The sequence below is a fragment of the Anguilla anguilla genome, chromosome 4 (assembly GCF_013347855.1).
Source record: "Anguilla anguilla isolate fAngAng1 chromosome 4, fAngAng1.pri, whole genome shotgun sequence".
NCBI classification, from domain to species: Eukaryota; Metazoa; Chordata; class Actinopteri; order Anguilliformes; family Anguillidae; genus Anguilla; species Anguilla anguilla.
In genome coordinates this window covers 50,381,893-50,404,021 of record NC_049204.1, presented here as the reverse complement: position 1 = coordinate 50,404,021, position 22,129 = coordinate 50,381,893, and the positions used below count along the sequence as shown (strand labels likewise).

General features: G+C 47.4%; 1 protein-coding gene across 9 annotated transcripts; it reads right to left on the bottom strand.

Moving 5' to 3' along the window:
• Positions 1-151: 151 nt before the first annotated feature.
• Positions 152-22,075, bottom strand: LOC118224918 (centrosome and spindle pole-associated protein 1). 9 transcript variants are annotated; one of them, XM_035412773.1, is made up of 35 exons: positions 22,000-22,075; positions 21,122-21,218; positions 20,464-20,539; positions 19,890-19,996; positions 19,468-19,491; positions 18,955-19,029; positions 18,217-18,306; positions 17,550-17,893; positions 17,316-17,405; positions 16,823-16,921; positions 16,260-16,351; positions 15,191-15,287; positions 14,673-14,730; positions 14,368-14,412; positions 14,231-14,245; positions 13,245-13,558; positions 12,812-12,930; positions 11,974-12,043; positions 10,846-10,908; positions 10,718-10,772; positions 9,763-9,910; positions 9,191-9,331; positions 8,967-9,079; positions 7,235-7,384; positions 6,704-6,850; positions 6,261-6,371; positions 5,900-5,966; positions 5,611-5,755; positions 4,303-4,442; positions 3,136-3,273; positions 3,000-3,043; positions 2,791-2,854; positions 1,926-2,044; positions 1,248-1,404; positions 152-1,145 (listed from the first exon to the last, which is right to left on the bottom strand). In XM_035412773.1, the coding sequence occupies exons 2-35, from the start codon at positions 21,203-21,205 to the stop codon at positions 931-933; spliced, it is 3,816 nt and encodes a 1,271-aa protein (XP_035268664.1). In that variant the 5' UTR covers positions 21,206-21,218; positions 22,000-22,075; the 3' UTR covers positions 152-930. The 9 variants fall into 9 exon arrangements, with proteins under 9 accessions (XP_035268664.1, XP_035268665.1, XP_035268663.1 ...); XM_035412774.1 differs by lacking the exon at positions 10,718-10,772 and having other exon boundaries at positions 10,791-10,908; positions 17,550-17,890; XM_035412772.1 differs by lacking the exons at positions 10,718-10,772; positions 22,000-22,075 and adding an exon at positions 21,739-21,988 and having other exon boundaries at positions 10,791-10,908.
• Between the last annotated feature and the right edge of the window lie 54 nt (positions 22,076-22,129).

Sequence of the window (22,129 nt, the reverse complement as noted above, 5' to 3'; positions counted from 1 at the left end):
CTGCTGTAAAACTGTGCTGTCAGGGCACACGCCCGCACAATTGCATGCTCACACACGCACACCCACACACATGTTCACACGCACACATGTTCACACCCGCACACTTGCATGCTCACACACGCACACCCACACATACGTTCACACGCGCACACACACACATGTTCACACCCGCACACTCGCATGCTCACACACGCACACCCACACACACACACACCCAGGGGGGTAGCAGAGGGGTGCTCAGTGTATTTGGGGGGTGGAATAGCAGAGGAGTGCTCAGTGTATGTGCGAGGGAATAGCAAAGGAGTGCTCAGTGTATGGGAGGGGGAATAGCAGAGGAGTGCTCAGTGTATTTGGGGGGTGGAATAGCAGAGGAGTGCTCAGTGTATGTGCGAGGGAATAGCAAAGGAGTGCTCAGTGTATGGGAGGGGGAATAGCAGAGGAGTGCTCAGTGTATTTGGGTGGGGTGGAATAGCTGAGAGGTGCTCAGTGTATTTTGAGGGGGGAATAGCAAAGGAGTGCTCAGTGTATGGGAGGGGGGAATAGTAGAGGAGTGCTCAGTGTGTTTGGGGGCTGGAATAGCACAGAGGGGCACTCAGTGTATGGGAGGGGGAATAGCAAAGGAGTGCTCAGTGTATGGGAGGGGGAATAGCAGAGGAGTGCTCAGTGTGTTTAGGGGGTGGAATGGCACAGAGGGGCACTCAGTGTATGGGAGGGGGAATAGCAGAGGAGTGCTCAGTGTATGGGAGGGGGAATAGCAAAGGAGTGCTCAGTGTATGGGAGGGGGAATAGTAGAGGAGTGCTCAGTGTATGGGAGGGGGAATTGCAGAGGAGTTCTCAGTGTATTTGGGTGGGGTGGAATAGCTGAGAGGTGCTCAGTGTATTTTGAGGGGGGAATAGCAGAGGAGTGCTCAGTATATTGGGGGGGGACGCTCAGCCGCGGTAAGAGGAAGGGCCCTCCCAGTCGGGGGCCTCCCAGCGGTGGGCCTCCCTGTGGCCCCTCCCTTCCATAAAGCGCTTGAGGGACTCGGAGGTGCCGGGCCTCATCCAGGGCTCCGTGGCGAAGGTCTGCACCGAGCAGCGCCGCTCGGGGTCCAGCGGGGTGGCGCTCCGCTGGAAGCTGTCCCCGTCGTCCGAGTACGCGTCGCCTGGGGACGCACGGAGAGAGGGCACGTCAGCGTCCCGCCCCAAAGCGCGCCCCCTCTGACCCCCCCACCCCCCCACCCCCCCGGGCCGGCGGCTCCACCCACCTGCGGTGGAGGCCCGGCTGCCCACCTCCTCCAGCCTCTGCATGCGCCGCTGGTTGGACCGCTGCAGCTGCTCCAGGCTCAGGCTGTCCGCCGACCGCAGCGAGCGCGAGTCCGTCAGCCCCACGGGCCCCGCCGGGCTCTCAGAGGGGGCGCGCTCCTAAAAACGGGTCATGTGACCGCGGTCAGACTATATCAGCGTGGGAGCATTTCTAATGAGCACACCTCACAGTCCTGTGCAGTCTCTCTGAGCACAAACTGCTGGAAAAGCTGTCTGTCTGTAGCTCAGGAGGTAAGACCGATTGTCTGGCAGTCGGAGGGTTGCTGGTTCAAACCCCGCCCTGGACGTGTCAAAGTGTCCTTGAGCAAGACACCTAATCCCTAACTGCTCTGGCAAATGAGAGAGGCATCAATTGTAAAGCGCTTTGGATAAAAGCGCTATATAAATGCAGTCCATTTACCAGTCCATTTAGTGATCCTGAATGAATGAATGAATGAATATGTGCAGCTGGAGCATTTATTCAGGCTCATGCATGGCTGTAGTATAAAATAACACTGTAAGCGTTCGTAAATCTACACACCTCACATCCTAATGCACTTCATTTCTTTTTAAAGAATGAGACAGGACTGTATGCGTGTGCGTGCTTCCACAGTGACCCGGGATGGCAGTGGGACACTCACACGCTCGTAGTCTGGCCTCTTGGCTGCCCTCTCCCACTCTGTGGCTGAGGGGGGTCTGGCTCTGGGGCCCGGCTTGGCCTGGCGGTCCGTAAGCGCTGGGAAGGTGTCCCCGCTGGAGTCTGGAGAAACGGCACAGGGAGCAGGTCTGTTTCATCAGCCGTTTGGTGGAGAGCTGTACGTCTCGTATTGAAAGGCTGTGTTGAGAGATGTGCTGTTTCCCGGTCCTACATACACCCTCTGCACAGGACGGCCGTTTCTCACTCCTCACCTCCCACCCAAGCTCTCTCTCTGTCTCTGTCTCTGTCTCTGTCTCTCTCTCAAATTCAAATTCAAATAAGCTTTATTAGCATGACGTATATATACATATTGCCAAAGCATAGGTACAACAAACAATAAACATATGAACAGAATACAACTTTGTGTGTGTGTGTGCATAGGATATGTTAGCTGGTGTAATGTGTAAATTAGATGAAACAGTGAATATATATCACTCTCTCTCTCCCTCTCTCTCTTTTTATCTCTCTCTCAATCGCTCTCTCTCTCTCTCTACCCCCCTCTCCCCCCCTCCTCTCTCCCTCCCCCTCTCTGCTGTTATTTTCCCTGCCTGGCTCACCCCGCTGCCTGTGTCTGGCACACCGACTCCTCTCAGACTGGCACCAGCTGTCCGTGTGCCGCGCCCCGGCTGCCACGTTTACGCTGGCAGCCTCCGTGCCATCCCAGCGCTGCCGCCCTCAGCCCTCGACCCTAACGCTCCCCCCTCCCCCCTCCCCCTGCCCCCCAGTGCCAGGCTGGCGCAGTGCTGCCCTGTGCCAACCCTTCTCGGGTTCCGTACCATTCGGGGGGGGGGGGCGGATTTTGGGCTTACCGATAAAAGCGCTCTCCGATTCCAGCAGGGACTCTCTCAGCAGGTTCCCAGCCGAGCTCTTCCTCTGAAAGAATACAGCCATTTTTAGACATGCATGAGTCGCCCAGCAGAACCCCTGTACACGGGGCCATTCGTATTCATGGGGAGTTTATAGCGTTACATATCCAGCCAGAATAAGACAAGCGCAGAGAGGGGCATTCGACGCTCACCACATCACGAGTCGGGTATGCCTGAGGGGCCAGGTCCAAGTACTCTGTGGGGGAAGAGAGAAGCAGTTAGAAGCGCTCGGTAAAGATGCGGCCGCCCCCCCCCCCTCTGTGATTGGCGGAGGGATGAGCCACTGACCGGCGGCCTCCCTCCTCTTCATGCGGTTGATCCTGCGCTGCTGCTCCCTCAGCAGGGCCTGCTGCTGCAGCTCCAGGCTGCGGTCGTCCACGGGGGGGTCCGGGTAGGTCTGCCGCACCTCCTCGCGGGACTCGCTGTCTGCAGCGCGCACACACACACACACGCGCGCGCACACACACAATTTAACCCTCATTTCCCAGACTACAGCGTCAGGCTCATGTGGAGGCCTGACACCATGTCAGTTACCTTGGGAATGCAGACTAATACAGCGAGCTTTATCTAGTACTGAATATCACTCAGACAGCTGTGCAGAGGAGGAGGAAGAGCTGCCACCCTCCCTGGCAGCAGCTGCCCTGGGGAGCAGGGGCAGGTAGAGGGCAAGTGTGGGGGTGGCAGCAGGGGGCCAGGCCAGGTAGGTGCAGGACCCAGTGTCCCAGAGAGCCCTGTTACTCAAAGATTAAAGGAAGTACCACTCCTGTCCCAGATAATGAACCCACACCCCCTCAGTCTGTACCTTTACCCACACACACATTCATGCAAAATTCCTACTTGGGAACTCATTCAACTCATTTATTTTGGTAGTCGCCTGTTTCCTTGTCTCCTGCCAAGCTTTCCGATGTGATTGATGCATTTTATGGTCATAAGGAGGGCTCTTATTATTCATACATGACATCATGAGCTTGGCTGAAACCAAAGAAAGTTCAAATGCAGACTAAGCAGATTAAACAGGGAGCTGTGGCCTGAGAGGTAAAGGAGCTCTGGCACAGGGGTATTCTGGTGGTCTCAGAGGGGAGTGAGCCTCATCAGCACCTACTGGTGGGAGAATAGAAAACAAACAGAACTGCTCCAACTCCAGAGCCTGGAACTGAGGCTGCATTAATGCATTATAATATCCTACTGCTTGGCAGAGGCCCTTCTTTTGCGCATAGAACACTGCTCAAATTATCCACATTGTCCATCTGTACTGTAATTCTTCATGTTGATTGCCTTGCTCAAGGGTACAATGGTAGCATCCAACGTGAGTATTGAAGCTACGTCCTTTCCTGCTACGCCACAGGTAAAGGGCTTTGGTAATGGTGAGCGATATGGGGGTTGTAACCGCAGACAGCGGGGGCAGTTTGGGGGGGTATTCCTGGGGCCCGGCCGGCAGCACAGAGGGGCACTCGCCTCGGTATTTGAGGCGGTTGAAGTCGCGGATGTTCTGCAGGTTGATGGGCCCGGCGGCCATTTTGGAGTTTCTCCTGACCGGCGCCTGCAGACGCAGCCTCGCCATCTCGAACACGTCCACCTGCGCCTGCTCCCGTCGCCTGGGAACGAGAGCGGGGCGCGTCACAGACCGGACACTGCGGAGCGCTCAACGCTACCGCCTGAGAGAGGCAAGCCTGAACACATCACACATACCCACACACACATACTACAGCCTGAACACAGGGCAGAGCACCTCTGAGGTGTTACAGGCTTTGAGTGGCAACCCCTCCATTGAATAAAAACAGAGCAGAGCAGTCTACCTGAATGCACTGAACACAGCAGGCTCACTGCTGTACTGCACCTCATAAGTATCACTGTTAGTGAGCTTCAGTACCATGAGTCTAATCATGGAATAAGCTATATAAGCCGCTTATGTTCTCTGAAGATCCTCTGGCTAGCAGGACCTTCAGGATATATCCCATCACCTGAAAGGAAATATGGAGCAGCCAAAACATGAGCTTCAGCCCCATCCTTTAAAGAATTAACTACTTTAATTACTGCTCTATATCAATCACTATGAATAGGGATGACTCCACCATATCAGCCTTTAGGGCTTTAGGGCCAGCTAGAGCTCCATGCCTTGGTGCAGTGACATGCATGCATCTCTCCTCCTTAGCATCAGTCAGGGAGAGAAAGAGCGATTCAGTCAGGGAGGGAGAGAGTATTTCAGTCAGGGAGGGAGACAGCGTTTCAGTCAGGGATGGAGAGAGAATTTCAGTCAGGGAGGGAGAGAGCATTTCAGTCAGGGAGGGAGAGAGCATTTCAGTCAGGGAGGGAGAGAGCATTTCAGTCAGGGAGGGAGAGAGCATTTCAGTCAGGGAGGGAGAGAGCATTTCAGTCAGGGATGGAGAGAGCATTTCAGTCAGGGATGGAGAGAGCATTTCAGTCAGGGAGGGAGACAGCATTTCAGTCAGGGATGGAGAAAGCATTTCAGTCTGGGAGGGGGACAGCGTTTCAGTCAGGGAGGGAGAGAGAAATTCAGGCAGCAGGCAATTCCCCATCTCACTGTGCATTAGACCCCTTGCTCCATCAGTCATCTCGATCTGCCTGTGACTGAACAGTGCATCCCTTGAGAGCTCAACTCAACATACACTCTTTGTTCCAAAACACAAATCCATTCCTTTTTCTAGCATACAAGCTGCTGTGATTCTAACGTTAGGTTTAGATCATTTAAATGTAACCGTTTCAGCCAATCCATGTTGATTCTGCATCTGTTCAGCGGCTTACCTGGTGCTGACAGGGCTGTCCAGCCCCTCCCTCTCCCTCTCCCTGCCCCTCTCAGTCTGCTGCAGCTCCCTGTCCAGCCGCCTCTGCTCACTGCGCAGCTGTTTGCGCAGGGCCGACAGCTCGCCGATCACGCCCGGCTGCTCCACTGACACAGACACACACAGACACGGACAGACAGACAGACTGACACTTCCGAAAGCTGCAGTTCAGCTCCTGACCTGACCACACTGACACCGCAGTAACATTCAAATTGACAGATTTGTGCGTTCGTGCTCATGGTGAGCGTTACCTGCGGCTCGCAGCTGGTTTTTCCGGGCCGGTACCGGTGGGGAGGGCGGAACGGACATGGAGCGCTCCTGCACAAGAATTTGGGGGGGTGGGGGGGGAGGCTGATAGCTCAGCACTAGTCACATACTGTAGCAACCAACTGTTCCTTCTTACTACTGTCCTACCATGTGTCAAGCTATGTTCTGGCCATACTGTATTAGTGTCTATTACATTCATTTAGCATTAGTATCCCCAATCTCTACAGTTACTGGAGATAAGGACTCAATCGGAAGCCTCCGTTGATTGACAGTTCTTCACCTCAAAACGAAGCAGCTGATTAGCATAACTGTGTGCAGATGTCTAGATGAGCACTAGACACTCACAGACAGAGTAGTGCTGGACTGCCGGCTGTCCACAGACAGGGGTCTGGACTTGAGTTGAGAGGCGAGCCTTTTCTGCACAGCTGGGATTGGTGGAGATGGCTCCCTAGGCATCTTCTCAAAGGAATGCAAGAGTGCACAAAATAAAACTGATCCACAACAACACTTCCTTTGCATCCATTAGAATAGAGCACAAACACCACTGCCTTTTCATTTGGTGTCACCCAGCTAAATCATTAGTCTAATCTTAGTTTCATTCTACAGAGATACTTTACACGTGGTGCCACGGTACCTCCATTATTTTATCAAGAGGAGATCAGCTTTCAAATCATTTCCTCTGAAGTCTTGGGTGGTTGTTTTTCTTACCACAGAGATTGTTTATAAAGCGCACGCATGGGTGGGTGTGTGTGTGCGTGTGCGTGCGCGTGTGTGTATGCGAGGGGCACCTCCTCCAGCTGCACCCTCTCCTTCTCCCTCTCGGTCTGCTGCCTCAGGAGGTCGTTCTCCCTCTCCTCCTCCTCGCGCTTCTTCCGCTCCTCCTCCTTGCGCCGCTCCTTCAGCAGCCGGATCTGCTCCTCGTTCTGGGCGTTTTGCTGCCGAGCAGAATGGGGCCCGCGCTGAGATACTACTGGAGGAACGAAGCCACTCCCACGGCGCTCTACTCTACCACTCTACCGCCGGACTACCACTGCTCGTACGCCACTCTACCGCCGCTCTACCCTGGTCTTCCATTCAGCTTCCCCAGGCTGTGACCATGGAACATTTATCATTCATAAAGACCATCACAACAAAGTTTCTTATTCCCAGTGTTATCACGCTGCTGTAGGCTTACAGCCATTTTGCTACCATGCTGTTCGGAAGAAGTGCCTTGACCCTCGAATGACATCATAACTAAAGACGTTTCAGATATATTTCAGCTGCAGAAGTGGGAAGTGAGAGAACTGGCCTCATGCCTTTCTCATAGAGAATGCACTGACCTCCCTCTCCTTGGACCTCTTCCTCTCCTGCTCCTCCTCGTACTCCCTCTGTATCCGAGCCCTCTGCTCCGCCAGCCTCTTCTCCTCCCTCTCCTCCTCCAGCCGGAAGCGCTCCCGCTCCTCCGCCTCCTTCTGCCGCTTCTCCTCAATCTGTTTGCGGCAGAAACACGGGATGGGGGCCTCGTCTCACGTGCGAACCACCCGCTGCGCGTAGCTTCACAACCGCCAACCCCCCTGTGGAGACGAGGGCTTGGCCGCGTGCTCTCCAAACCTGGCTGTTCAAATGAGCACTTTCTCTCCAGTGCACATTGATTACACTAATTAAACCGAATGGCTTCAGGTGGTGGCGAGGGGGGCGGGCGGTGTGTGGAAGTAAAAAATCTAGAATCTGCATCCTATTACATCAGTTTCCCCTTAGGTTTGGTTACTCTAAATGCAAATCTGGTCTGCTTGAACTAACATGAGCTCCCTTTATTGCTTGCGGGACAGGGTGCCAAATGAACAGTTTCCAACTTCAAAAATTGTGTAAAACTAAAGCATGCATGTTTCTCAAAATGTGGAAGCCCGACTGTGTTCACAACACTTTGCGAGATTGTAATTTCATGAAAGTGAGGGTGAAAACAACTTGTAATGTAAAGGTTTTAAACCCATATGGAAATGAACATTTTCCATCATACATCAGGATTCCTGGCGATGTAAAACATGGCTGCCGTGTTTACTGTATGGAGCAGTAACTGACTCAGTGACAGTACGTCAAACACCTGACACAGATAAGGAATATTAGCGGAAGAGTTCCTTTCTTCATATCCCCTAGACAGCATGCAGGAAAGCAAGTAAGAGAACATTAACAAGACGGCAAATTCCTAGCATGCATTTCCCAAGGGCTGCAAAAAATTAAATAAATAAAAGAAATAAATATTAAAAATAAAAAAAAATGTTGAACATCAGTGCATTCAAACATGCACAATAGCTTGAATGCCGATAGCCCTCTCTCTCCCTCTGTCACACTCACACACACACACATAAACAAATCTGAGATAACCGTCCACTTAAAGTACATGAAGGAAATGAAAGCAACATCCTTATCACATTGCAATGTGAAGTGAAGATAAACGAAATGAAAAAACTGAGCATTAAACTGAACCGAGCCCATTTGTGCTTGTGTAATATGCTCACAACATATATCCACACATGTCATGTGACTGTGCCATGTTTTACTGACTGCTGGCTCAATAAGTGCTACAGAGCACAGCAGCCACTTTATATGTCAAGCCTAGTGAAAAAAGTAGCAGAAAGTGAGAAATTACAGAAAAAGAAAGTGTGCAGGTAAAAAAAATACTATTCCGTGACTGTCTTGGTTTTTTGAGCACTTTATAAGCAATCACCAGGTTTTGTTCCTGCTAAAAAGGAAGCATAAATTACTAAATAATGCATTCACTCCTTGCAATTTAAAGGTCATGTCGTTTTCAAAAATCAAAAGCACAAAAACACGCCCCATTTATAGGGAAATAAGCCTGCGTGCCACCGGTAAGATGGAGGCTGGGGATTTCACTGCCAGCTCCTTCTATACTGACAAAATATGACAGTCTGGCACCCTGCTAGACAGGCCAGGACCAGCAGCACCAGCATACCAAGATCAAGACACCAGCCTCCATCGCTTTTATCGGTGTCCTGGCACCGTGCTCCAGGAGGACATGTGAGCACACGCTCCGAGCTCTGAAATAGTGCCTACCTGCTGCTTCAGGTAGTCCCTGTACTTGTCCTGTTCGTGAATCTGCTGCGGTGTTGGTAGGTCCGCAGAAGCATTGCCCCGAGGAAAAGCAGGGGCCTGGGCATAGGAAAACCCTGCCAAAACAAACCGCAACAGAACTGACTTTCCGGACTCCGAAACACTTTCGTTTGAGAACGGAGCGGTGAAGTAAGGTTTTAACAGAGGGAGGGTTTTCGGGGAGCTACCTGATATCCTGTGGGGAGAGGGCGCTCGGTCTTCCCCCCTGGGCGCCTGGAGGCTCCTGCCGACGGACCCCGCCTTCTTGCCTCGGGAGTCGGGGTTCAAGTAGGCCTCCTCGTTCACCTTGTGCATTTGATTCAGATCCGCTGGACAAACAGCACAGGTCGAGTCAGCAACCTCACCGCGAGCGCACACGTCCTTTTGATATTTAAACAACTGCGCTCAGCTCACATCAGCGGTATTCTGAAAAAGGGCTATGCAGGGTCTTCCTGCATTATTAATACACAATGGCCGCTGTGCTGCGAAAATCTAAATTAACGAAAGATGAAAGACTTAAAGATTTTGGCAGTCTTTCCAGATCTGAGCTTTGAATTATTTTGAAAAAAAATTGATCCATATAACGTGAATGAAATGGATTTTGGACATGGAATCGTGCTTTTGAATGACACACTTGTAAATCAGATGATTCATAATGAATGTGTGTTCAGGGTGTAGGAGTCGGCGAGCATCAGTAAGATGGTGCTCTGGAGAGAGAGTGAGAGAGACAGAGAGAGAGAGAGAGAGAGAGCAGACGTACTGATGAGGTTCCCCCGGCTGTCTCGGAGGGGTGCGCCACCTCCACCCTTCCCCCAGGGGTTGTAGGCTCTCATCTCAACCTCCAGCTGGGCCTCGAAGCGCTCCTTCTCTTCCTTCTCCTGTTTTTTTCTCTCCTGTCTTTCTTGCATCTGCCACCGGGGTTTTAATCTTGTCAGTTTAAACCAAGCAACACATTTTTCCTAAAGGGATGCCAGGGGGCATTTTCTGGCCTGGCAAAGAAAGTGGCAGAAAGCTAGATTTCTGACACTTAGCTACTGTACTAAGAATGCATACTCATTTTAGGCTAATTATAAGGGCAGTCATTTTTGTTTATGACCTCCTCCTGCCAAACCCCTGGATGCTATCACTATCCCACTGCTTTGCTATCACACACCACTGGCTGGAGTGCTCCTGCTATCAGCACAAGTAGTCCAGGCCACCTCTAATAAACCAGGCAGCGGGTGGGAATTCACATCTCCACACATCAAAGCTGCTACTCCTTTCACTTCTGATCAAATCATATCTCATCCCACTTCTCTCCACAGTATTTGGGTCTACATGTATTCTTGAGATTACTTTTGGGACCTTTGTTTAAATCCATAAATTCATATCTATCACTGATAGCACATTGCACAGCACAGGAGGCTTTTTGAATTATAAAGCAACCCGTCAAGAAACAGTTAGGAGATCACTCACCCTTCCCATGATGCCCTGGGTGGGAAACAATGTGCTCCCAACCCGAGACCAGATTTATAATGACCGCAGTTGCCTTGGACAACTATCTTGCAAACGCAGGCTTGGTGGGCGTACCTGTTTTTTGAGCGCCTCCTGATAGCTGAGCATGCTTTCTTTCATCTGTTTAGGCCTCTCTACGTGGACGTACCTACTTTTTGAGCACCTCCTGATAGTTCAACATGCTCTCTTTCGTCTGTTTGGGCCTTTCTTGGTGGGCGTACCTGTTTTTTGAGCGCCTCCTGATAGCTTAGCATGCTTTCTTTCGTCTGTTTGGGCCTCTCTAGGTGGACGTACCTGTTTTTTGAGCGCCTCCTGATAGCTGAGCATGCTTTCTTTCGTCTGTTTGGGCCTCTCTGTCGGGAAGACTCCGACTCCAGCTCCAGTGGGCGCAGCACCTGTCTGGCTGGTCCGTCTTATTGAGACATTTTACAACATTTCAAAGATCCAGATCAAGACCTGAATGCATTTCATACAGACCTGGGTCTTTATACTTTATATGAAGTCATTTGACCTTTTACACAAATTCTGCAGATTACTGACTAGTTCCAAAGAAACAGCCATTTTCACCAATATTCCAAACTTTCACGAAAATACATTTTGAGTAGATTACAATGGATCTGCAATAATGTTTTGAATTTATGCATCTACACAACTGAGCAAGACAAACCTAATATTTAAATTAATCCCAGGTCTGATCTAAATAAAAATATAAGGCTTTCACCTTCTATTTATAAATTGAGAAAATTGAACAAGTGGTATGTGTGTATATAACAAATTATTTGCTTTGCAATAATATCATTTCAAATAGTTTTGGGGAAGAAAAAAAAATAGGCTTGAACAAAATCATTGTTTCCATTTGATAAAAGCCTGCAGGCCTCTGAAGCTGAAATTGCTGTGATCAGATCAGGCCAGCAGCTCTTGTGAGCTCTGTTCTTCCTCCTCGGCCCTGCCCTGGGGCTGCTAGAGAGCAGCAGATCCACAGACTCAGTGGTCAGACTGATTCTCACCACCCTCCATAAAAATAACCTTGACCTGAGCTCACCTCCAGCTCCTCACGCTGCCGTGAGCTTCAAATCAGGAAGGCCTCAAAGCTTGCTTAGTGCCCCCCCTACTGGCACTTATGGGAACCTCAACCTTGGATGAAGCTGTACGCTCCTACCCACTTGGGTAGGAGCTGGGTTTTCCCTTGCATTTAATCACAGGTTGACTAAAACAGGGTTACGACTCGCTTAAGTAACCACGCACTGGAACTAAGCCATAACCTAGCAGGCTCCGCCCCAAAGCGTGATGTCACAGTCCATCCCAACCAGGTCTCATTAACCCCGGTACACGGAAGCTCACACAGACAGGCAGCATAAGCTGACATCGGCGGTAAGAGCCGGATGGCGCGGGTGGCCCTGCGGCTGCAGGAGGCAGCAGGTGCGCGGCCAGGCTAACGGACCGGAGCGCGCGCGCCTTATCGGACTGGGAGACTCACTGCGACTGCGGGGCCCCCGGCGGCTGGCTGCGGAAGGCTCCGGGAGGCAGTCCCCCCGCTGCAGGCCCGTCTGCGCAGGATCACACAGACACGACAGTCAGCCTCCCAGCAAGCGTCGTCTGCCTAAAGAGACCCCTTCTCCGAAATGAGAGTTTTAGCATGCAAATTACCTTCGGAAACGTATCGGCGCATTTCACTGAAGCCTGAAATTAATGTGAAGTTTCCGAGAAGAGTCACTAAGTATTTGAAAATGAACCCCCAGTAGTGTTCAGTCAAATGTGTCATAAACGCACCGAGTCAATGGACCCAACACGGCTGATTTAGTAATGCTTGGTACTGTGTTCTGTGTTTAAACAGAAACTTTTTTCTCCCCCAAAGACCAACCAAAGTTTACTTTCAGCTCTCAGATCCAAGGCCTTACTACAGGGACATTATCCAGTCCTCTGTCACTACTGCTGTTCACAATGGAGTTTTGGATACCACAGCACAGATACAGCTTGACCACCCATGGGAAGTCAACACAACATGGATGACTGTCGGAACTGTGACAGTTGGATTACCGGGTTCAAAACATGTTCCAGAGCAATAAAGCTTATAGAAATGGTCCTTGACTGCTGACTTAGCACTCATTGCAAGCATACAGACAAACCAACTCGCTTCCTTAAATCATAATGAATACATTATTCAGAAATGCCAAAGTGTAAACAAGTAGACGATTTTAAGAACTGCCCTTGAATTCACCTGAAGTCTGTAAATATTTTGACAAATAAAATATTTTGACATATGAAAGACATCATAATGAGAACAGCTTGTGCAGTATAAAGGTAAACAGGCTTACAGTAAGCCAGGCTGGGGTCCAGAGGGTTTCTGGCTCCGTAGTAGTAATAGGCCTCATCATACGGAGTTCTGTAGGCGTCTGCCAGCGTGGGTGCAGGGGGAGGCGGGACACCTGTGATTCTACCACCAAACAGCCCAGCACTGTTAATACAAACTGGCAGAGCCACTACAATTTCCTGAAATGAGCAACTTTTCAAAAAATAATTTAAAAACGTGCACTGAAAGTAGAAGAAACTAAAACAGACAAGGGCATTCAGGGAATACAGATCTTCACTCCTTCTGGGAAAATGCCATTGCAGCCTTATTCATGTTCACACACACACACACACACACACACACGCACGCGCACGCGCATGCGCACGCGCACGCACACGCACTCGCACACGCACACACACAGCTCAATGGCAGTAGACCGGTCGTGTGAGCAGCGCTACCTGGGTGTGATGATCTCCCCCAGTGTGCCAGACAGACTCCTGTGGAAGTCTGGGTTGGGAGGAGCGGCCCCGCCCTGCCCCGCGGCCCCGCTGCCCGCCAGGCTGCCGTAGCTGGGCACGGGGGCCTGGAAGGCCACGCGCGGCTTCTCGGGGGGCCCCCCGTCCTCCGCGTCGGCGGGGGGCCTCTCCTCGCGCCGCCGCCTCTCCGACTCGGACCCCAGCGCGTCCAGGCCCCGCCCCGGCCGGTACGGGACGTCCCGCCTCTTGCCTTCGTACTCGCGGGTCACCGCCCCAAATTGTTTGATTCGATCTGGCTGTGAGCGACAAGGCAGCGCGGTGAGTGACACCAGAGCAATCGCAGCGCTTTAGAGGAAATGCAGCCTCACATCAGAATGATGCACAGGAGCTGCCCGCACACCCCATCTAAAAACAATGGGGAAACGTGCTCCTGTGAAACAGACCAATGACTAAAAGAATAGTTCCCCAAATAGACTCAAAAGCACATTTTTAGAGACAATGAGTGGTCCGAATAGCAACTGATGAAAAAGCCTCCATCCCAGTAAATGATTCCATTCCCAGAGATGCATTTGTTTTATATTATACCATTTTACACTGTTCCATGGGAAGTTCTTTCAAGGTGATATCTCCTTGGAAGTTAACAGGAGGAAATATTGCAACCACACATGGTGCCTAGCCGTGACTTTGATGCCCAGAGCCTGGTGATGCTTTTAGAATGAAGAAAAACGGCAAAGACAACCCGAGCTTCATGCTTCAGATAAGACTGTTACTGACAGAAATGAAATAATGTGTCAGCAAGAAACATTTTGCAATGCAGTGATGATATGTTAGTCCAAATACAGGGAAATGTGTCAGGCGGATTTTAGACTAAGGTTTAGAATGTAGAAGAAAGTACAGACGAGTCAGAGAAAGACATGCTTGGCCCAAGTCTGCCCCCTACTGTGTGTTAAAGGTAAGTGCACATTTACCTGATCCTGGTTTTGCTTGAAAAAGAATCACATTTCATTATTAAATTCTGCCCACAGAAAATGACCACATTTCCTCAGGTTTTGTAAGTCAATTCATAACTATGTCACAGGATCCACATCTGTCCATTTTATTTTACCTCTATTCTGACTCTTCGAAAATCATCCTGCCTTCTAGAAGATACCTGAAAATCACGTAACCAGTCTTCATAGAATTCACTCAGTCTTTCACATACAAAATCTACATTTCCTAATATCAGCTTTGTGGATCGTCATGCTTTTTATTTTGTTCCAGGACAGCCCTTATTTGTGAAACAAAGCATTCGACACCCCATTGCAGTACAGATTTATATTTTAAACAGCGTGTCAACTTAGCCAATGTCTATTCCCTTTGCTCGGTTATGCTTCATTCAAAAATGACATGTTGTTGGAAGGAATATAGTACCATTTTCTCTGGGTCAATGGCTCCAGTGGCAGCAACTCTGAGCTCCAGTTCCTTTTCCCTAATGGAAAAGAAATGTTAGAATCACACTGTTTTTCAGTAACGTACTCAGACAATTCCACAATACCACTGCTCAAAAACACTGTATTAATTAAACTGGTTGATTTGACTCGATCGGCTAATTGATAAACACAGAACATAAGACAGCCCCTAGGCTGAGGAGTCTCAAACGATGACTCAATCCCCTGTGGACGAATCTCGCATTTTCTCCCAACTAACAATCTGCCAAAATGTGTCAAACTAGAGCCAAAAAAAGAACTGCACCTTAGCATAAAATAAGAGAAGGGCAAACAGGAGACAGGGGGAGGCCAATTAATTGCGTGCGGCTCAACAGTCTAACCTCTTGCACCCGGGACAGCGCCGTCCCGTGAAAAAAAAAAAACGCTGACAGCCATTCAGAAGAGCGGTCTCAGCGTGACAGCTGCTGCACTCCCACCCACAGCCATCGGCACACCGCTTACTTCCTCTTGTTCTTCTGCTGTTCGGCCATTTGCTCCAGCAGCTCCCGCCTGTACCTCTCCTTCCTCGCCTGCGCAGCCAGGTCTGCGTCCGCAGCTCCTGCAACACCACACAGCACACTGCTAGCAATACAAGCCAAACGAAAATGAAACGAGAGAAAAAAAGCCACCGCGGTTTCGTCTGACAGTGCCACTGGTGGGCTAGATGTTTGGGTTGGTGTCACGTGACTGCTGAAGGGTGTCATTTGGACTCAGGAAATAGGAACGGCTGATCCTGACCTTTGTAGGTTGAACATTTACAATCTTTTAAATAAAAGAAAAATTAAGATCATGAGATAACCTAAAAGGTTTGTGTGGTTTCTAAAGCAACGACATTCAGAAATCTTCCTGGTTTATGAAGCCCTCAAGCTAAATCCAGAACCCATTGCTGCACCTGTAATTTTCTCTGTGGAAAAATGTACAAATTAGGTTGGAAATTATTAGACCGTTCTTGATCACTTCAATACATAAATATGGATTGCAAACGATTTCCATTGGCATCATATAGTCTACTCTTTAGTATGCCAAGCTAGGTGTGTGGATTTTATGTCTGTGCAGATCACTAGCCACATGCTAAACCACATAAGGGGAATGACCAGCTTCCCAGCACATGCTGAGCAATGGAGGAGGGCAGCAAGGAAACGAGAAGATGGTATCTGCTTCAAATAACAAGAAATGTCAATATTCTAGAAAAACACATATGGTAATGGTGCAACCTGATTTGTATGAAATCAAGTATCTTACTGAGGGCAAGTGTCACACTCAGTTATAAAATATTGTGCGGTAGGAAATTGAGAATTCTTGACTGTGAATCTTAAATTAAGTAAGGAACAGTATATGCACTTCTTCATTTTCAGCAAAGCTCTTCCATTGAACATTGGAATGATCCTCCAAAGAAAACAGAAAGCACACATTAAGTCTATTTTAAAAAATGGCTGACAAGTCAATTACAGAGACTGAAGACAGATGTATGCATGAATACATACCCTTCCAAATTGAAACACAAACGCACAAACATGCACGCACACCCTACCGATCATCAGTCCCGTGGCAAACTCGGCTCTGTCCTTGGTGCTGACCGATCTGGCTCTTTCGCTCGGCTGTGCTGGTTGCAGATTCTGCAGCCTGACGTACAAACACATCCACAGAGACAGGGCTAGACACCTTTACACAGACCTGATCAAGACTGCAATGATACAATCACCCCAATTTTACTTCTAATCATACACAGAAAGACCTGATGTTCCATTATGGCATATATTCCACCACACCACCCACCAAACACATAAACAGGACCGCCACTCGACCATATCAATGAAACTCCACTGGCAGAATCGATGAGTACAAGTGACCCATTTCTGCACTGTGAATCCAGCCTCCTTGGCATTGAAATGAACCAGAACCTTACATACATCACCATTCTTATCCGCAGTACAATGTGCCTCACAGTATGATGACCTGATACTGGGAGAAGAGATAACTTTAGAAATGCACATTTTATCATCTTTATCCATTATTTTATTGGTCATCACTGTAAACTCCCCGTTTCTACTGAACACCCTGCCTCCCCCCATTATTTTAAGGAGAGGCCAGTACTTTGGATTGGGTGCAGCTGACAGTGTCCTTTGGATCTTCTCCCTATAGTCATCCTCGTACACGGGAGGGGTCTCCAGCTTCCTCCTCTCCCAGTGAACTCTGTGAGGTACACAGATATCAAACTTCAGCAATTTAGCCATGGGTTTAAACAAAAAAGGTCCACCTAGAGACAGGAGTTTCACATTAGCAGTATCTAAACCATAACAATGCGCAACACAACAGCACCATGACTTGACTGACTGGTTGTTAGCCGTGACCGTGACTTGTAACTATGCTACATTGCATTATCCCAACCAAGTAAAAATAAGCACACTCTTTACAACCTTATGGGCCCAAATAACCTTCTGATTTTACTTAAACACCACTTTCAGTATAAAGCATAAGCCAGCTGAGGAGAGAAGGGCAACCACAAGCAAACAATATCAGTAAAAGACAGGAGCCATACTGTTTACCCAACATGCACCCCACTGTAATCACATTTCTAGAGCACCACCTGTCATTCCTTGGTCTTTGGACATAATGACCCATTTCAGGGTAATCATCAGAGTCATCAACCACTCTCTCTCTTAGTCTTGGCACTTCTCTGAAAGAGAATTTAGAAAAATAAGTAACATACTTATTTACGGTCAATTTTCACTTCTGTCTTAAACGAATTGGAAGAGAGATTTAGGATGAATGCCCGTGCGCTCAGAAGGTGAGCAGTAGCAGACGAGCTCTTCAGCAGTACCGGTCAGGCCTGTGGTACAGCCGGTGCCCCCTCCTCTCGGTGTACTCAGGCTCCCTGACCCGTCTGGGCCTTCTGTCCACAAAGTCCAGCTCGTCTTCAGAGTAGTCCTGCTGCGAGTCGTAATCCACCCTCCTGCCCGGGGGGTCCGGCCCCTCCCCCCAGCGCCTGCGACCCCGCCTCTGCCGGGTCTGCGTCCCCATCCCGGTCTCCGTCAGGGTGGCCGCGTCTCTCCTGGACGGGAGGCGCTCGCGGGGCGCGGGGGCGCTGTGGACAGGCGGGAGTTTGGGGACTTCTGGACGAGCTCTGGGGATAGTATGGTGCTCTCCAGGCCTGTGCTGCTCCTGCTGAGACAGCACAGCTCGCTTGTTAGGAGGAGCTTGGGAGATACAGCCAGTGTGCTGGAAAACAACTGCTTCCTGCCCAACCTTCATTTCATTGCTCCTAGCCAGTGACTATATACAGCTAGCTTTGTAAAACAAATACATAAATAAATTATCATAATTAATCCATTGGAAAATAGTTAATGTTTAACAGACAGTAAAAAACATTATGGCATTTTCTACTACATTTCTACTACATTTCTACACATTTGCGCTGTTAAATATAAATTTAAGATAATAAGTGGCCACATAGCACAAAAAAAGAAAAGGTTATCTTGTGAATTTACCTGTAAACCTGAGTTTTGCGTGAATCTTCCCTGCCTTTGTCCTCTAAGAAACTGATTGTACTCCTCGTTTCTCTCATTTCTTAATCTGTCCTGGAAAGACCAATGACAAACTTCTTAGTATGGTATAAAACTATTTAAAAATGACAAAAAACTGTTTTACAGGATTCTTGAAAAAGGATAAAAGAACCTAAAAATCATAGGTTGATGATAATGACAAGTTAAGAGTCCTATTAGAATGAAGTGCAATATACAAAGTTTAAATTTAAAAATTTACTTGGCATAGGTTGTCTTGTGAAAATTCTTTGTCACTGCATACTAATATATAAATGTTGTGTCTAATTCATTACAGTAAGTAGAAGAAAAAAATATTTTTATAGAAAATTCTGCTCACTTTTGCAGAAGCCCCAGCTTTCCTGTGTACAGGTGTGTGAACAGTTGGTTGCTAAGACACACCGATATTCCCACAGTGTCCACTAACAACACCAGCCAGCAAATCACCGTTCATGTTCTGATAAGCAAGTCTGTTCATGCTGAAGTGGGAAACGCTCTACCTGTCCCAAGGGTTTCCCAGGGTTCCCAACTTTGCTCCATTTCCTCCCACAACCTGTTGTACTTTACTGCAATACTACCATACATAGAACATGGCCTTAGCCAGGGCGATTTACAGCACATCTCTATTCACACACAAGTTATTTTGTTGTTTACACTTCCCACAGTATGTGCCAGCGCAGAGTCTACCTTCGCAGATCTCCTCTCGGCGATAGGCAGAGACAGCGCCTGAGAGCCTGACTCAACACTCTTCATGTCCTTTTTCTAAAGATAAGAAACAATCCAGGTCAGATTACCCGATAATGTTGAAGATGGAAAATGCAGTGTAACCTGCATTTTAACAATATGGATTGTATATGTTTACCAGCACATGCTACATAATCATACATGTAATTTTTTAAATCACTAGTAAGTCCCTCAGATGCTGCAAATTTGCAGAGGAAGCACCCATTAGATACATCAGATCAGAACAACAAAACCCATTTTCCCATTCACAGCAATTCCTATAATTCCACCTGAATAATATTAATTTTTGATCAGCCAACTCAGATTGATTAATAGCTCTATTTCCAAGAGTAATCAAGCCTAAAACAATTTTTCCCAAAAACAAACTAATAATTTCCTTGCAGATTTAGCAGCTTAACTGCTGAGAAGTTTAGCATGTATAGCATGCCATTTCCCCAAGTTGTGAAAATATCCTACCTTTCTTCCCCCATGATTTTGTTCCTGCAAGTTTTTAAGATCTCATAAAACAGCGTGTGTTCTGAATATATACAAATGATGCTTCAATATGGTCCTTAAAGCATTATAAAAACATCAATGACCCCTATCCAGTGTTAGCCAGCAAACTAATAATTGATATTATAATTTATTCCTGTAGTTTCATCACAACAATACCAATACCAACCGACTGTAGAGTCAATTGTTTTCTTTTTGCCTCAATGTCACTTTTCCATAGTCTTAATCTTCATTAATGTGCATTTGTTTGGCATTTTTTTTCCCATTTGAATAATTTGTAATAAATATGCAATGAATGTATGCAACTGCATCTCAGCCTTGTGTTGATTGCTCCAGCTGGCTGCAGACTTTTACACATCAATGCAATTTAACGCAACCGAGATTACCTGAGCCATGTAGCGTCTGTAATCCAGACGTAGCTCTTGTTGCAACCTCTGCTTCTTCTTCTCATAGTCTTCTCCCAAAGGCAAGCTCAAGCCATAGCTCGGCTCCACTGAAAACAGAACAGCATACACCAGGACAGATGGCTGCAGCTCTGCATGCTACAACCCATCATATCACACTGCATATTAAAGGTATGCATGCTGTAAGCACATATGCACTGCTACACACAAGACCACACTGTAGAGCAAGGGTGGGCAGTTACAGTCCTGGAGGGCTGGTCTGCATGCAGGTTTTCATTTCTACCAATTACTCTGGCTAAATGAGCCAATTGGCTGTACATACCAACGTTGGCTCACTTGTAGATTAGATCACAGTAAAACATTACATAGAGGGCCACAACAAGTCTTGGGCTGTCATTCATGCGCTGATCAAGAAATGTGCTAAAATGTCAAAATGCATAAATGTTAGGGCTAGCTAAGTAATTAAGGCCAGAAGTTGGCATGAACAGCACAAATGTAGCCGGCCCTTCTTGCCCACCTCTGCTGCAGAGTGACATCTGCAGCAGTAGTACAGTACCTTTCTGGGCTGAGGACCACTTGGACAATGGACCAGTCTCCTTCCAGCCAGCATTCGGGGGACCGTCTACTGTTGTCTATCCGGATGACAAATCACATCCAGCATTATAGAAAAAGATCTGGATGAAAGGTGAAAACCTGGGCCTAATAAATTATTTTACTACATTCTTTGGAATTTTTCTTTTTTCTTTTTTTTTTTTTTACATTCTTTTGTCCCAGGCTTTCAACATCCATTAGGATTCAATGAACTGCTTGTTATTCCACAGCAACCTTTTTACTGTGCATACATTTACATTTTTCCTATCTATTCAAGTAGTCCATTATAATTTGCAAATTTAAATATACCTTGAGTTGGATGCTGTAGAATAATTGTCTGTAATGTACATGCAATGAAAAGTTTAAATCTTCTGAAGCACAAAAAAAGAACAAAAAAACAAAGAGAAATGTGTGAATGCAACAGGGAAAATAGCAGTCTTGCTAGCGGAATGATATTATCCTCTACAGGTTAAATTATATTACATCCACTGGTGTTTCATTAAATACGGTAAATTCTAACACTAACATGTTTAAATCATGGAGAAACCAAATCAGACGTGTAGTATAGGCTAATTAATTCCACAAGAATAATAAATCAGAAAATATGAGGCAGCACAACACACCCTTATTTCCATGTAAGGTGGATCCTGATCCAAAGTGACCTTTTCAACCCTCTCGTCCTCTGGAAAGTTGTGAAGCGCGTCCATTTTCAGCGAGTTTCTGCATCAAGAACAAAAGGAAATATAATATCTAATCCCTCCATGGATTATTGATTAAAGTTATGAAATGGCAAATAATATTATGTATAACGACTGACACTCTGACTGGTTCAGACAAGACCTAGAAATAGAGTACGGTCTCTTTAAGGTTGGTTGTTAGGCAACCGCAGTGTACACAATTTAGGGTATTTGTTAGCTGGCAATCTTGCGTTTTCCTATGGTTTCCCCCCTCATACTCCAAAAACATATATTTGAATTCAGAAAGGTGTCTGTAACACTGATTAACAATACGGTCTGAAAAATGTAACGTTAGTTCTCGAAACCCAATTAATGTACTAGCAAGCCAAGTTAACGATATGCCAACTGCATGGCATCAAAACCATGAGTTAACGTTAGATCTGTCTCTGGAACCACCAACGTTCACCTACATTTACATTGTATTCGCTGCAATAATGTCGTTTTCTTTACAATTAATACTGTATTCTCTAACGATTATGCAGAGAGATGACAAACTGATTTACCTAGCCACAACGTTAGTTAACTCAACGTTATTCTACTGGGGTAACGTTAGAGTTTATCTCTCGAAAGATTCCATGGCTAGTTAATCTAGCTACATTTAGACTCGCTAAATGAAATTCGGTTTAAATATTAATTTCGGATTTTTCGTGAATCGTCTTTTTTTAATCATTGCTAAAGCCACTGGTATCGTCTATATTAGCACGTTAGTAATATGTCATATTAAACACGTTAGCTAGCTAGTCTAGATGGAAAAACTTGCTTACAGTTATGCTGACGCGTTCATTCAGCCGCTATGGTATTGTGTTGATAGCAACAGTAGCTAGCTGGCTTTAGTCTACAATCATGAAGGTAAATGTAGCCAACGTTAGAGCACCGGTTTTGTATGTTATCCAA